This window comes from Mus caroli, unplaced genomic scaffold, assembly GCF_978045245.1.
Source record: "Mus caroli unplaced genomic scaffold, Mus_caroli_1 scaffold_18, whole genome shotgun sequence".
Taxonomy (NCBI): Eukaryota; Metazoa; Chordata; class Mammalia; order Rodentia; family Muridae; genus Mus; species Mus caroli.
Window position 1 is genome coordinate 87,642,129 of NW_028227273.1, and position 14,549 is coordinate 87,656,677.

At 46.1% G+C, this 14,549-nt stretch overlaps 1 protein-coding gene across 1 annotated transcript in view; it reads right to left on the reverse strand.

Annotated features, from left to right (window-relative positions):
• The window catches only part of Sytl3 (synaptotagmin like 3), a 64,770-nt gene that overhangs the window by 20,701 nt on the left and 29,520 nt on the right, over window positions 1-14,549 (reverse strand). Inside the window, exons 7-9 of the mRNA XM_021186111.3 lie at window positions 11,071-11,195; window positions 7,860-7,994; window positions 2,470-2,648 (exon numbers count right to left, since the gene is read on the reverse strand). Coding sequence (XP_021041770.1) covers window positions 2,470-2,648; window positions 7,860-7,994; window positions 11,071-11,195 — 439 coding nt within the window. The remainder of the gene's footprint in view (window positions 1-2,469; window positions 2,649-7,859; window positions 7,995-11,070; window positions 11,196-14,549) is intronic.

Consider the following 14,549-nt stretch of genomic DNA (forward strand, 5'->3'; position numbering starts at 1 on the left):
GACAGCTACAGTGTACTTACATATAATAAATAAATAAATCTTTAAAAAAAAAGAATTATTCAGTTATTTTGATATTACAAAGACCTTCTTATGTTATGCTTCCTGTAGATTTAAAAGAGGATGTTGCGTTTGATGATGTAGCCTTACAAATGCTTAAGAGAGTTAGTGAGCTAATAAGTCCAGAGCGTTTTGTTGCAGCTTTAATTGTAGGCATTAATACTTCAATTAATATTACTCTAATAGCCATTCTAACTTCACTTATAGTCTCAACAGTCACCTTAGTCTCTGATATAAAGACTGCACATTTTGTTGATGACTTAAACAAAAATGTCTCTTTAATACTTGCAAGGCAACAAATTATAGATCAAAAATTAGAAGTAAAATTTGATGTTTTAGAGAATGTAGTTTTGGTATTAGGACAAGAAGTGGAAAATATTAAAGCTCAGCTTTCTGCCAAGTGCCATGCCAGCTTTCAGTATATTGTATAATGCCATTACCTTATAATAAAAGTCATAATTGGAATTTTACTAAAAATCATTTGTTCAGAATTTGGAAAGACAATGATATCACTCATGAGATGGCTCAATTACAAGCCCAAATCTCTGCTATGAGCAAAGCCCATGTTGAATCGACTGAGATAGAAGATTTGGCTCACTCTATTAGCTCTGGTTTACGGTCATTGAACCCTGTTAGTTGGCTACATTGGATCATTGTTGTCGCCGTGGCTCAGGAATAATAATTCTTCTCCTCCTTACTTTCCAGTCATCTTCCGACTAGTCTTTCCCTTCATCTCTACAGCCAAAAGAGATACTTACGAGCTTTGATTAAAAAATAAAAAAGGGAGAGATGCCACACCACCTCCAGGAGGATCTGTGTGCATACACACACACAAGCAAACAACAAAACCAAAGCCAACCCAAACCATAGCCCAACCATATGAACAGAAAGAACCTTTGCTCATCTCTTCTAATTCTCACCTTTCGATAAATAGTGATATTTCTTTTCATGTCAGTAGGGACATTTTTTAAAAATGTTTTATGTGGGGCTGAAGAGACAGCTCAAGGGTTAAGAACACTTGCTGTTTCACAGAGGATCTGGGTCCAGTTCCCAGATCCCACACAGTAACTCCAGTTCTATAGGGTCCAACACCCTCTCTCCTGGGATTTTGAATGAGAACGGCTCCCATAGGCTCATATATTTGAATGTTTGGTCCCCAGTTGGTGGTCCTGTTTGAGAAGGATTAGGAGGTGTGGCTCTGTTGAAGGAGGTGTGTCACTGGGGGCAGACTTTGAGTTTTCAAGACTTGTGTCAATTCCATCTTGATCACTCAATCTCTCTCCCTCCCCTTCTCCCTCCCGCTCTGCCCTGTGGTTGTGGGTCAATATGCGAGCTCTCAGCCGTTCCTTTACTAGTCCATCATAAAGGCTAACCCTCTGAAACTGCAAGGCTTGGTCATAGTGCTTTATCATAGCAATAGAAAAGCCGTTAAGACACATGGGCATGGCACACATGTGACACACATACATACATGCAGGCAAAATATCCATACACATAAAAATAGATCTTCAAAAATTATTTAAGAATTGTGTGAAGGAAGATGATAATTTTTTTCCTGTATGAAATCAAACTTCCAACGCCCTTTTCTGAAGGTCACCCTTCCCCACTTATTGGCTGTAGCGCCATTGACTATTTAATGCTCCTAAGTTTCAGCTCCTCTGTTGGAACTTAACTGCCTCATGAGTATATTTGGAGGTGGGCCTTTGGGATGTGGTTAGGTATGAGAGTGGCCCTCGTGAAGTGGGATTTGTGTTCTTATAAAGGAGTCCTCAAAGAGCAGCTCTTCCCCCTTTCTCCCATGGATTGCTGGCACAGATGTCCATCTATGAACCAGAGAGCTGGTCCTCACCAGATACCAGCATCCAAAATGGTGAAGACAAATGTCTGCAGTTTCAGTCTCCAACCTTCTGTTACAGCAACTCAAATGCTCTAAAACACTCCTTGAGCATCAGTGGTGGTTTGAATATGCTTGGCCCAAGGAGTGGCACTATTAAGAAGTATAGTCTTGTTGGAGTAGGTGTGTCACTGTGGGCATGGGCTTTAACACCCTCATTCTAGCTGCCTGGAAGCCAGTATTCTCCTATCAGCCTTCAGATGAAGATGTAGAACTCTCAGCTCCTCCTGCACCATGCCTGCCTGGATGCTGCCATGCTCCAACTTTGATGATAATGGACTGAACCTCTGAACCTGTAAGCCAGCCCCAATTAAATATTGTCCTTATAAGAGTTGCCTTGGTCATGGTGTCTCTTCAAAGCAATAGCCAGACTCTGATTCTATTTTGACCGATCTTTACCCTTGCATGAACAAAAAAGTACTAGCAAAGTACCACAGCTGTGTGATGCCAAAATTTCAATTAAAAACAAACAAACAAAAATCCAACTGTAACAACAAAAGAAAAATGCAACAACTTACGGATTGCACTTTCTTTTCTTTTCTTCTCCATAGGCAAGGTTCTTACAGGTCTTGATGCATATCTCTAAAGAGCAGCTTTTAACGCAGTAATGAATGGCAAATTCTATTTCTCCAGTGACATTCGCATTGTCAAAGTTACCCATCTCCGTGCAGGTGCTGTTGATGCTAATTAAGCTTCCCTGAGATCAATGGCAGACAGAATAAATTACTTCACAGTTAATAAATATTTTGCAATTCCGCTTCCATGATAAATCACAATTCATGTGAATATACATCTGACTCATGTTAAACTGATAAATGCATCCCCTTACATCTTGCTAACCTAAGTTGCCACCTGCTGAATCCTAAGGCAATGGAGCATCCTCACCAGGCCTTGTCTCGTTGCCTGGTGATAAAGGTTACCCCATCAAAGTCTTTATCATGAGTCACTGGGATGAAGCAAGCGAGCTCATATGCCATTCTGTTAGCGTAACTCTCCTGCTAGGCGGTATCCATGGCTGGAAAGTGTGTGTAAAGCAGCAGACAGTGAGGCTGAGGGGCTAAGGCTGGCAATCAGAGAGAACTGGGCTCCCGGGCTGGGCTGGCTCTGCCTCTCACTGGCTATGACAAAATCTAACAGAGAAAGATAGTGTTAATCTCAAAATTATGAAGAAGACTATATGAAATGTCTTAGTGGATGGACTGTGCTGCAGAGATAGTGATAAAGCATATTTAAATTTTATGGGCACCAAAAAAAAAGGAAATTACTGCCAAATATTAGAGTAAACTAAGCTTAAATGACACATGAGGGTGTGTACGTACCATAGGGTGCCTGTGCCTCAAAGATTAAGTCATCTTATCACTATTAAATTTACTTAACTGCCCCATTTGTGAGCAGTCCATCTCAGCGTGTTGACTTTATAGAAACAGTGAAGCCTAAATAATTTCTCCTTCTCATACCCAACTGGCTCCTCTGTACTCTGAGAAGAAACTAAGAAAGCCCATGGTGGATGGCCAGAACTGGCAGAGAGATAGGAACCAAATCAAATTATCTCAAAGGTTCTGGAACCTGAATTAATCAATGCCAAGAATATAGCCAGAATGCAGAAAAATGTTGTCTTATCAAACCATGTGACTGCCAGAATGGAAAACAACTTTAAAACAGTATACATTCAAGGACACACAGGACGGTGCAGCAGCAAGAACAATCGAGAGTTAAAAAAAAATGTAAACTGGGGAGATGTGGAGAGAGGTTGTAAACTAAGAGACAGAAGAAATGGAGGAACGGCAAAGCTAATGAATGCTAGTACTGAGCCTACAGCTCAGCAATAAAGAGCTTGCCTGCAATGCAGAAGGCCCTGGGTTCTGTGCTCAGGAACTCTCTGCCGAGGAAATCAGCCCAGGAGGAGCAGTACTGTGCTCTCTGTATAAAGGTGCACACCTCTCTAGAGGTGGCTGCTGGTTCTCACACCTGGGACTCAGTTCTGGTTTTACCCAGAACAGAAGCTTCAAGTCTTGAGCAGCAAATCGAGTCAACATGAAGGTTCTGGCCCAAAAGAGCCATGACGTTTGGCGGCCTGATTCCTGTTAGTGTCCCTGACACTGTCCGTCTTAAAAACAAAAGCCAACTCTCGTCAAAGTAAAGAACACGCACACACGAGTGTCATGGATCTCACTTGCCAGGGACCCCCCCCCCCCCGAAGGCCACAAGGTCATCAACTATCACTACAAGCAGAGTCCAGAGCCTGGCCACCATGCAAAGGTAGAAAATCTATGAGAATTACAGCTACTGGATTTTTTTTTCTTTTAATTGATAAATTCCAGTAACCCAGAACACATGGAAAAGTACTACAAAGTAGGTTATCGGGTGACAGGCAGACTTTTACCCGGCTGGCTGTGCTGTCTCCAGCAATTTCCCTCCTTGTATTAGCCCTTCCTTTTCCTGTCAAATACAGGCTGCTTCAAAACCACCTGTGAGTTAACTTCATTTTTCCCTATGGTTTTGTTAGATAGTGACTACCAGCCCCTACAAAATATTCTACCTTATTTTACTGTTCACACAGTTCAAAGCATTTCATGTGCTAGGAACCACAGTCTGCTTTCTGTTTGGCTGCTGCCAAAACTAAAACAATTATAAGCAACGCTGCCCTGGACATCCAGAGGTGCACATTTGGGGCAACATCCAGGGCACTCTTTAAAAATATTTCCTGTCAGGGCTGGAGAGATGGCTGAGCAGTTAAGAACACTGACTGCCCTTCCAAAGGTCCTGAGTTCAATTCCCAGCAACCACATGATGGCTCACAACCATCTGTAATAGGATCTGATGCCCTCTTCTGGTGTTTCTGAAGACAGCGACAGTGTACTCCTATAAATAAAATAAATAAATCTTTAAAAAAATTCCTGACTATTAAATTATTCAAGAGATCCTACAGAGGTAGAAGTGAAACACAGAGGTGAGAGGTGTGTTGAGCAAGCTGTGGCAGAAGCAGGGAGAAGACACCTCAAGGTTTTTGGAGATGTGTGTGTATCGTATGCGTTTATCTCCAACTGCCCTCCAGGGAAGCTGTCGCCATTTTCATTCACCATGTTTCCAGATGCCTGCTGCCCTGGGCCCCCGCTTTTTAAATGTTATGAACATCATCCCAAAATAATATTTTGCTTTAATTTTGCCCTGATTTCACTACTTGGGAGGTTGGGTAATTGGTTCTATTTGTTGTCCATTTCATAAGCCTTTGCTAGCCCAACTTTTTATTTCTCCAGAAAGGGCAGGAAACATCTTTGGACAAGAAATAACAAAGCAGTTACTTGCCTTATGGAAAAGTTTGAGTCCCTTAGGCAAACACTGCTTTGATTTAAAAGATGTTTTGTTGAGACAACAATTTAGTCTCACCATCATAAATTTGAAGGGTATACACAAGAAAAAAATCAGAAGGGTTGAGAGTGGAGCTCCTTATTGAGTTTAAGCCAAGAAAAACGATCCTAAAAAAAAAAAGGCCCATCACATTGTCTCTCTGCTCAGTGTAGTGGCCCTAACTTCTCCTAAAACACCTTCTGAAATCCATTTTCTTGTATAATGTTTACAAATATGTATAGATACGTGTTCACGTAAAGGCACGTATGCCGCAGCACACACATGAAAGTCAAGAGAATAACTGGGTGTTGTTCCTCGTCTTCTGCATCATTTATACCAGGCTAGCTGGCCTTGAGCTTTGGGGTAGTCTCCTGCCTCCACCTCCCATCTCACTGTAGGGGTATTGGCATTATAGACACATGCCACAGCCCCTGGCTTCTATAGGGCTCCAGGGATTTGAACTCTGGCCATCAGGGATATAAGTTTTACCCACTGAGCCATTTCCTCTGCCCAACCTTAATTCTCAAAGGTTTTCCAGGCAGGGGTCAGCTATAAGGAGAGGAGAAACAAGGATGGCACAAGTAAGACAAACCACTTCTTACAAGAGCTCAACAAACCTGTGGGTCATATCTGATATCCTACGATCCCTGGCTTGGTTGACCTCAAGACCCGAAGCCCCCGTAGGACTCTGGCAAACCATCTGACCTCCAGACTCTCAGGTTGCTGAGTTGTAAGGTGGACTGGCAGTACCTGCCACGGGGTCACATGACAATGTATGGGATGAGAAGCTACCGGGGCAGGCTTTCAGAGAGCATGATAGCTGTGATGAATGATTAACATATAGTCTGCTAAGTGCTTACCAAGGGTCACTTGAGTGTCAGACACTGCTCAGGGGACTTGGGAATTACACGCTAGTGAGCAGCTGATGAAAGGCAGGAGAGTAAAGTGCATCTTACATAGAAGACGCTAAGCATATGAGAAACTTTTTATTTTTTTGGTTTTCTGAGACAGGGTTTCTCTGTGTAGCCCTGGCTGTCCTGGAACTCACTCTGTAGACCAGGCTGGCCTTGAACTCAGAAATCTGCCTTCCTCTGCCTCCCAACTGCTGGGATTAAAGGCGTGCGCCGCCATCACCTGGCGAACGGAAACTTCTTACTGAGTCTTCTAGACAAAACAGAACACTGTCTTCACAGTGTGGTCTACATAGTAAGTTCCAGTCCAGCCAGGGCTACATCGAGAGACTCTATCTCAAAACAAAACAAACTTTAAAACTATTCCTAAGACACATCGCTGCTTTGCTTCCTGCTGCTATGATAAAATCCAGAACCTAAGGCAGCTCTAGGAGGAGAGGGTCTACTTCAGCTTACAGGCCACAGCCCATCACAAAGAGCATAGGGAAGGAGCTTAAGGCAGGAACCAGGAGGCAGGAACTGAAACAGAGGTCACAGAGAGGCACACTGCCTTATGGCTTGCTCAGCTTGCTTTCTGAAACAACCCAGGGCCACCCACCCACAAAGGACTGGGCCTTCTTTGGTCATCTATCAAGAAAATGCCCAACAGACTTGTCCACCGGCCAATCTGATGGAGGCGGTTCCTCAACTGAGGTGCTCTCTTTTCAGATGACTCCGTTTTGTATCAAGTTGACAAAAACAAACCTGTACAGTTATCAATTACTTTTTGAAGGTATAAAAATGTTTTCAACAAGTTAATAGTTTTTAAAAGGTAAAAAGCAAGCCTTAACATATTTCCAGGCTTTCCCTATCCCCAAACCTAACTGAAGATCTCCTGGAAGCCCTACTCTTACCCTCTGACCACAAGACAACAGTCTAGGCCTTTCCTTGTGTCTTATATCTATTGATACCACTATGACCAAGACAACATATGGAAGAAAGTATATAGGGGCCTCACAGTTTTAGAGGATAAGCTCATGACCATCATTATTGGAGAGTATGGCAGGAGGCAGGCAGGAGGCAGGAGGCAGGAGGCAGGAGGCAGGAGGCAGGAGGCAGGAGGCAGGAGGCAGGAGGCAGGAGGCAGGAGGCAGGAGGCAGGAGGCAGGAGGCAGGAGGCAGGAGGCAGGAGGCAGGAGGCAGGAGGCAGGCAGGAGGCAAGAGACAGGCAGGCAGGCAGGCAGGCAGGAGGCAGGCAGGCAGGCAGGCAGGCAGAGAGTTGGAGCTGTCGCGGAGAGCTTACATGTCATCCACAAACAGGAGGCAGAGGGAACTAACTGGGAATAGCACGGGTTTTTGAAACCTCAAAGCTCAAGCCCACTCCTCCTCTGACCAGGCCACACCTCCCAATCCTTCCCAAACAGTTCTACCAACAGAGGACCAAGCATTCAAACATATGAGTCTATCGGGGCCATTTGCAGTCAATGTACCACACCTTGTCTACTAGGCCAGCCGGATCCTGTCTGGTTGGTTCTCTTCCCTGGTACTAGGGACTCAGCACAGACTTATGCTGTGTGCATGCCTGTGCTCTGCTCCTGAGCTACTTGTGTGGGCCCCCAATATCTTGATAACCATACATCTTATAGAGACAGTATTAGAACAAGACTCACATGTCTCAAGCCTCCAGAGAAGACAGCGCTGTGTGTCGGACTGGACGGGGGAGTGTCTTGCTTCAAAACAGGGCCGGGAGGGTGTTTGGGATCTTCTTGATGGAAAGCTTTCAGCATATCAGGTGTGCTGGCCTTCTGGACAGAGTAAACACAAACATCCCGATCAGACTGAGAGTTCAGTAACGACCCAGCTAGCAGGCAACCCAGCCTGCATATGTGAACTGCTCTCTTAACACACAACCTTCTAGTGACTGAGTCGGGAGACACGTGTTTGGGTCAATTTACACACCCCATACACCAGCAGGGCCCCGAGGCAGAGTCACTGGGGATGGTCATGAACATTCAGGTGGGCTGTTTTGGAATACAAAAAGTGTTAAAGAAGTTTAAATTCTGCTTTTAATAATGATCATGACAGGTAATCATGGTGGAATATAGTATTCACACTGACTAACAATTTTACTTCTAACATGCACATAAGGAGGAAAAAATGCATCTTTAAATTGTATTTATTCCTTGTTTCTTTTGCTAGTAACTGATATTTCTTCTGTAATGATACAGCTGTACTTCTTAGTGCTAACCACTAACCTCAGGGGACGGCCTCAGTGGAAGCCAGCTGAAGTAAAATGAAATGGCTAAGCTGGTCCCCAGTTGTTCCATGCTGAGCGTAGTCACAGAGGACATCTGTGCAGTGGTGTCTACACGGCAGGGCTGTCTGTCCACAGCCCCTCCTGTGTTTCTTGCTGGGGTCTCTCAATGCTCACAACCCAGCAGGCAGCCTCTAGGCTGTGACTGCCTGGAAGGCTTCTATTCTACTGGCTCACACAGCAGGGGAGGGACATGCCAAGGTTGCCACATGACACCTGCACTCAGAATGTCAAAAGTGAGGCCTGAGAGAACTTGGGATACCCCACAAGGGGCACATATCACCACAAGTGAAAAAAATACAGTGTCTCTCATGGCTGGGTGAGGGGCTGGAGCATTGGCCTACCCCTTCTGACCACATGCCCTTATCTTTAATGGAGACAGATTCTACAGAGCTGCTTTAAAGATAACATTAAATAGCAACATGGCCTCTCTACAGGGGACAATGTCTGGCTTGTGGTTAGCCTTTGGTCAGTACCACCATCAGATCAGCTTGATCTGACTGCTAAGTGCCGTCCTTCTGGGGTTCCCTCCCTTGAACACCACTTCTTCAGGCCTTCACCTGTGTCCTCACAGGGGAAACTGCAGCAGCCTAAGACATTAGCAACATTTAAACCCAGGTTCTATTCCTGGCACTGCCTTTCCCTAGCTATGAGCTACAGGATGTATTGGTTGGCCAAGGAGGAAAGCTCAGGTTTTTTTCATGGTCATGGGAGCAAGTCACCCTTCCGTGATACACTAGGCTATGAAGGCACCGTCTGCCTAGGACAAAGTGCTTTGGAAATGGACCTTATGCTAGCCCTGAAGAAAAGAGGTTGGCTCCAGGGACGCCACTGTGAGCAGGTACTTGTTTGCACCTGGGAATTTCAAAAGCCCTGCTGAGTCCATCCCACATGTTAGAGACGCAGGCCACTGGGAAAGTACCAGCATCTGCAGGCCCTTATCACCAGAAGCTCAGCAGAGAGGCCCCAGAGCCTCTGACTCTCATTCCCGGGGAAAACTCCACGATATGGGAGTCTGTATTCCAAGAGCCCCGTGACTCTCCTCCAGCCACAACTTATACCTGGAGTAGTTACTCCAGAGCTTAGTCTCCAAACCAAGATGAGACCAGTTGAAGCACAGCATCCTCATCTCCAGGAGAGGCCCGGACCTGTCTAAGCCTCGAGTCTCTCAGTGTAAAACCGGGATGTATTTACTACCCATTTTGGAAGGGTTGACCGTCATATAAAGCTCTGTGTGCAGAGTCTAGCACACTGTAACAAATGTGATGTTTAGGGAATCTACCTGCAAGACCGGGATAGCAAGTTAAAGGCAAGTTTCTCACTGGCTGCATACAGGATTCCATGCTGGACAGACAGAGACCCCTACTGTTTTTGCTTTTATCCTTCTTGGGAGCAGGTGGAAGGCCGCAGACAGAGGCAGGTAGTGAGATATCTAGAGTAGGGGGTTCTCATCCTTTTCCGATGCTGTGACACTCAGCTGAAAGGATCCAGTTCCTTTAACACAGTTCCTCATGCTGTGGAGACCCCCCGCAACACACACACACCCATAAAATTATTCTTGTTGCTATTCCATAACTGTAATTTTGCTGCTGTTATGAATCATAGTATATGTTCGGAGATAGAGCTTTGCCAAAGGGGTCGAGGCTCACAGTTTGGGAGCCACTGCTGTAGAGTATGTTCCCAAAGGAAGAAGGTTAAGCTTACCACAGTCAAAGAAGGGGGGGCAGTCTGGGGACATCGTGGATGGAGCCTATAGCCACAGAGGAGGGGACATGGGTCCTGTAGAGCTCAACAGATCAAACATATTGGCCTGCCAACAGGTCACCTAGGTTGGATTAGAACCCAGGCACTATCTGGAGTTGGGTACACCTGCTTTTGGCATAACCCATATGGCAGAAAGCAGAGACGTGGCTTTCCTGGCGGCTCTCCTTCCCCAGCGAGCCCTCTTGCTTTCGATCACAGGGTGGGAGCGAGCTTCCCACTTGCCCGTGCATGTGCAGGGTTTGTTTGTCTTTCCACCAGAGGCCCAGGCAGAGCCTAACCAGAGGTCTTCTAATTATGAGAGGAGACTTGCGGACCCCAGGAAATGTCAGGTCAGCCTGCAGGCAAGGCTTGCTTTTGGTGTGGCACTGGAACCAGAGAGAGGCAGCCTTGGGAGCTTGGGTCAGGTTAAAGCCTACCCCTGATATGAACAATTCTCTATGGTGACCTTGAGCTGTTCATGGTGACCTTTAATAATTCTTCCTTTCCTTTTGTTCCAGGAAGAAGAGCCTCACATTGTTCCTTAGGTTGACTTCCAGTTCCTTGATTCAGCCTCCGGCATTAACCTGCCCAATAACTGGGAAGACGGGCATAAACTACTGCATCTGACTGAGGTCTTAAATTCTGTGCCTCCTTTGACCTGGTGTGCCTGAATACAGACTGTATATAATTAGGTTTTCCTGGCTGATTAAGGCTTTCTATCAAAAGAAAAGTAAATGCAGAAAAAAAAAAAAAAGAAATAGGCCAGAACACTCAGGAAAGATGGCATGAACGTGGTCAGTGGCCTCAGTGGTCTCAGCGCCTACCCTGGAAGTGACGTTGACCGCAGTGTCTGACTGGCTCCGCCTCTCCGTGTGGCCCACACACTGCCTGGGGTCCATGGCCAGAAGATGCTTCTCAGAGGTCATGTCATTCTGGGACTTGGAGAGCTCTAGGAGACAAGGGGGGACAGTCAAGAGCAACAAGCTTTGCCAAGACCAGAGGGAGCCTTTTTTGGGTTTTTTGTGGCCCCAAAAGGCCACAAAAAAGATGACTATACAAGGGTGGCAGATATGGCAGATCTGCAGAGAAGAAAGGGCTCCAGGGGTGGCAGTGCCAGAGGAGGAGGGAAGGCTGGACCCTTCCAAGGTCCACACTGCTCACGTGCTCGTGGGTAGCCATCGTCGGGGTGGGGTTGATAGAAAACCTCTCACCCAGCTCCCTGCATCCCAACCCACCTGTAGGATCAACCGCCTGTCCAGACACAAGCAGCTGGCTTTTTAGGGGTTCCTGACAGAGACTGTTGACAAACTACTTTCTCCTGTGACTATTGGAAGGCAGTAAGATTTGAGATGGCCCAAAGGTTGCTTCAGTAACTATGCCCTGGAAAGGTCACTTCAGCTTTGGATTTCTCAGTATGACAGTTTCCAGCCATTTGGCTTCTGTGGGCTATGCTGGATGGGGAATTGTCTTGGGGCACACATTAAAATGACAAAGAACAAGGTGGGGTGGACCCTAAGCAAGTGAAAGCCCCAGCTTTCAGCCAGACTCTCCCTTAAATTCTACCACCCTTCTCAAGAGGCCCCCTCAACTATCTCCATAGCTGCACTCTCTAGAGAGAAGATTTGAATTACCTATGCTATTCTAAAGTTTTTCCTTATCCGTACTACATAAGAAACAGGTGACGTTATTTTTTAACTCTGCATTTTATTCAACATTCAGTTTACTAAGATAGATCATGAATATTAAAATTACTTGTGAGATCATTCACCAACTACACCAAATCTCTGAAACCCATACCTAGGGTACAGCTCCCTCCAGCTACACTCCTCGTAGCGGTCCTTTGGGAACTCATGAGCATCACATGCTCCTGCCAGCCCCCTGTTTGCTGTCCACACATGGTTACATTGCTGGGAAGAGCTCAGACTTCTGCTGCCTGCTGCTGTACTGCTGTCTGCATCATCCACACTGTCCAGGAGAGCCTTGGAGGTCTTCCTTCCCAGACCTGCTTCTCAAGCCCAGAGTTTGCCAACCTCACTTCCTAGCTTCCCTTCTGAGAACCACACCACCCTAGCAGCCTCAAGTCTACTACCCAGAAACATCCTGCTGGCATTGGTTGATGCTAGCAACTGGAAAAGACTAGCATACAGTAGAGAGGACAGCCATCGGCAGCAGCCTGGATGTGACGGGCACAGAAGGCCATTATGTCTAGCTGTTGGTAGGAACTGTCTGTCATCTGTCTGTTCACATTATCCTATCCCGAGACTGTACCTATTTGGTCCATTACAAGGTCATGACTTAAAGTAGAGGAAAAAACTGAGAAGTTTGGAGTTCTAACAAGTAGGTTTCTACATCAGTCTAATGGGCAGAGGGGAGGGAAGGAGCAGAAAGAAACAGAATGCTCTCAAGGAGGAATCAAAGCCATCTTCCTCTGCTAAAGGTGCCTAGCGGGTGGCCATTGTGAGACGTTTATGGGTTTTACAAAGGACTGGAATTCCTCATTTCTTCCAGCTACTCTGGGCAACATTGGCAGCCAGAGGGTGCCACTCCAGGTCCTTATTCTCAAACCCTGTGGTTCCAAACCAACTTTAGCATCCTTGGTTCTCAGATCCCTCTGGCCTCTTCACAAGCCCATCCCTAAGGGCCCCTGGCACTGATCTACATTTCTCTCCACTAAGGCTATCTTCTGTACCCACTTGTGCAGGCTCGGGCAGGTGGCTTTGGATGTCTCTGTCTTTGGCTAATGACAAGCCAAGGACCAAGGCTTTGTGTTACAGTTGACTTTTTGTATTTGAGGAGAGTTGATTCCCTCACGCCATCCAAAGATCGGTTCTTGCTACCTACCCAGATAAGTCTCACCTGCTGGAGAAGCTGTGTACAGAGGACTGCATCATGCTGACCTCTGCAGTTAGGGCTATTTGTACCCAATGGGCAAGCATGCTGTGACACAGGTGTCCTGCCTCTTTGGATTTTGAAGGCTGGGGGGGATCTCAGTGTTGGGATTATTTCTGAGGGACCAATTCCATTATAGCGTTGGACAGAAATGTAAACTAGAATTCCAGAAAGAAGTCTCGCCTGTGTTAATGAATCTGCAAGGCTGACTGGCTGCTTAGAATTAGTCTGTGATTGTAGAGTTTGAATGTTGTAGGTCCAGAGCCAAATTATCTTGGGCTATCTTTGGATTCCTTAACGTACACTCATTGCCAACCTCCTTGTGTAATCTTCCATCCGTCCTGTGACTATGAGGTTAGTCCTTTTGGCATACATAAACAAACTCCTACCTTCCATTGACCCAAAGGCTAAGAATGCCATCAGATCATTTCTGAGGCCTTTAACAGATCCCCCAGTTGGCTGTCACCCACCTGTCTTCATGTCTCTGATGAATTTCAAAAGTGTTCTTGATTTATGGCTTTCCTCATGTTATTACCACTGGCTTGCATAAAGCTTTTGTCACATTTGGCTGTGGTATTTGGGGTAATTAGGGAAGCTCATCTTTGGCTCCAGAAAAAAATAAACAAAAACCAAGACCCTCTCTCTTGTTTCCTCTGAAGTGAGAGCTGTGCTTTTATTCTGATGGAGAATTCATAAAAGCCAAATTGGCTGGGGCAGGGGACTGATTTAGAGGCTGCCGTGGAACCAGCACCAGCTGTCACAGAGGGGCAAATAGACCCATGAAATTCAACAATTTCCTCCTCCTGAAAGAGACCCAGGACAGCTCACTGCTTAGCTCAAGAGTGGGGCTTTCATTTCGGCCGTCTGTGTGACAGAGCTCTCAGAATACAGACAACTCATTTAAATCAAATGGCACAGTTGGCTCTGAGCCAGCAGCAACGCACCCATCCGTAGGCAGCCACAGAAAGGGCACAGCAAATGGAAGACAAAGAAATAACAGAGAAAGAGAAATGTGTGCCCAGGGTCCATTTGGACCTGCTTTAAACACTGCCCCAAGTGTGAGAAGCAGAAACAGGTGAAAGCAGAAGAAACACCGAAAGAGATCAAGTGCCAAGGCGGGGCAATCCTGGGTTAACTGCACCGCAGATGCGGGAAGATGGGGAATTACTAACTACCACCTGCAGAAAAGCTTTCCAGGGAGAAGAACAGACAAGTAGAAGGTACTGGGTTCTGGCAGCTAGAAAGACGCTGGTTTTGGATTCCTAGCAAGGTAGTTTTGTTTCCGTCCCTCTGGAATCCTTTGTGCTGCTGAGCTGGGCAGGTTCGGGCAAAACAAGCAGGAGTCAGAGCGAGGCTGACAGACTGAAATGGAACCTGCCCTCCACAGGGAGCTAGAGGCTGCTCCATTGACCCC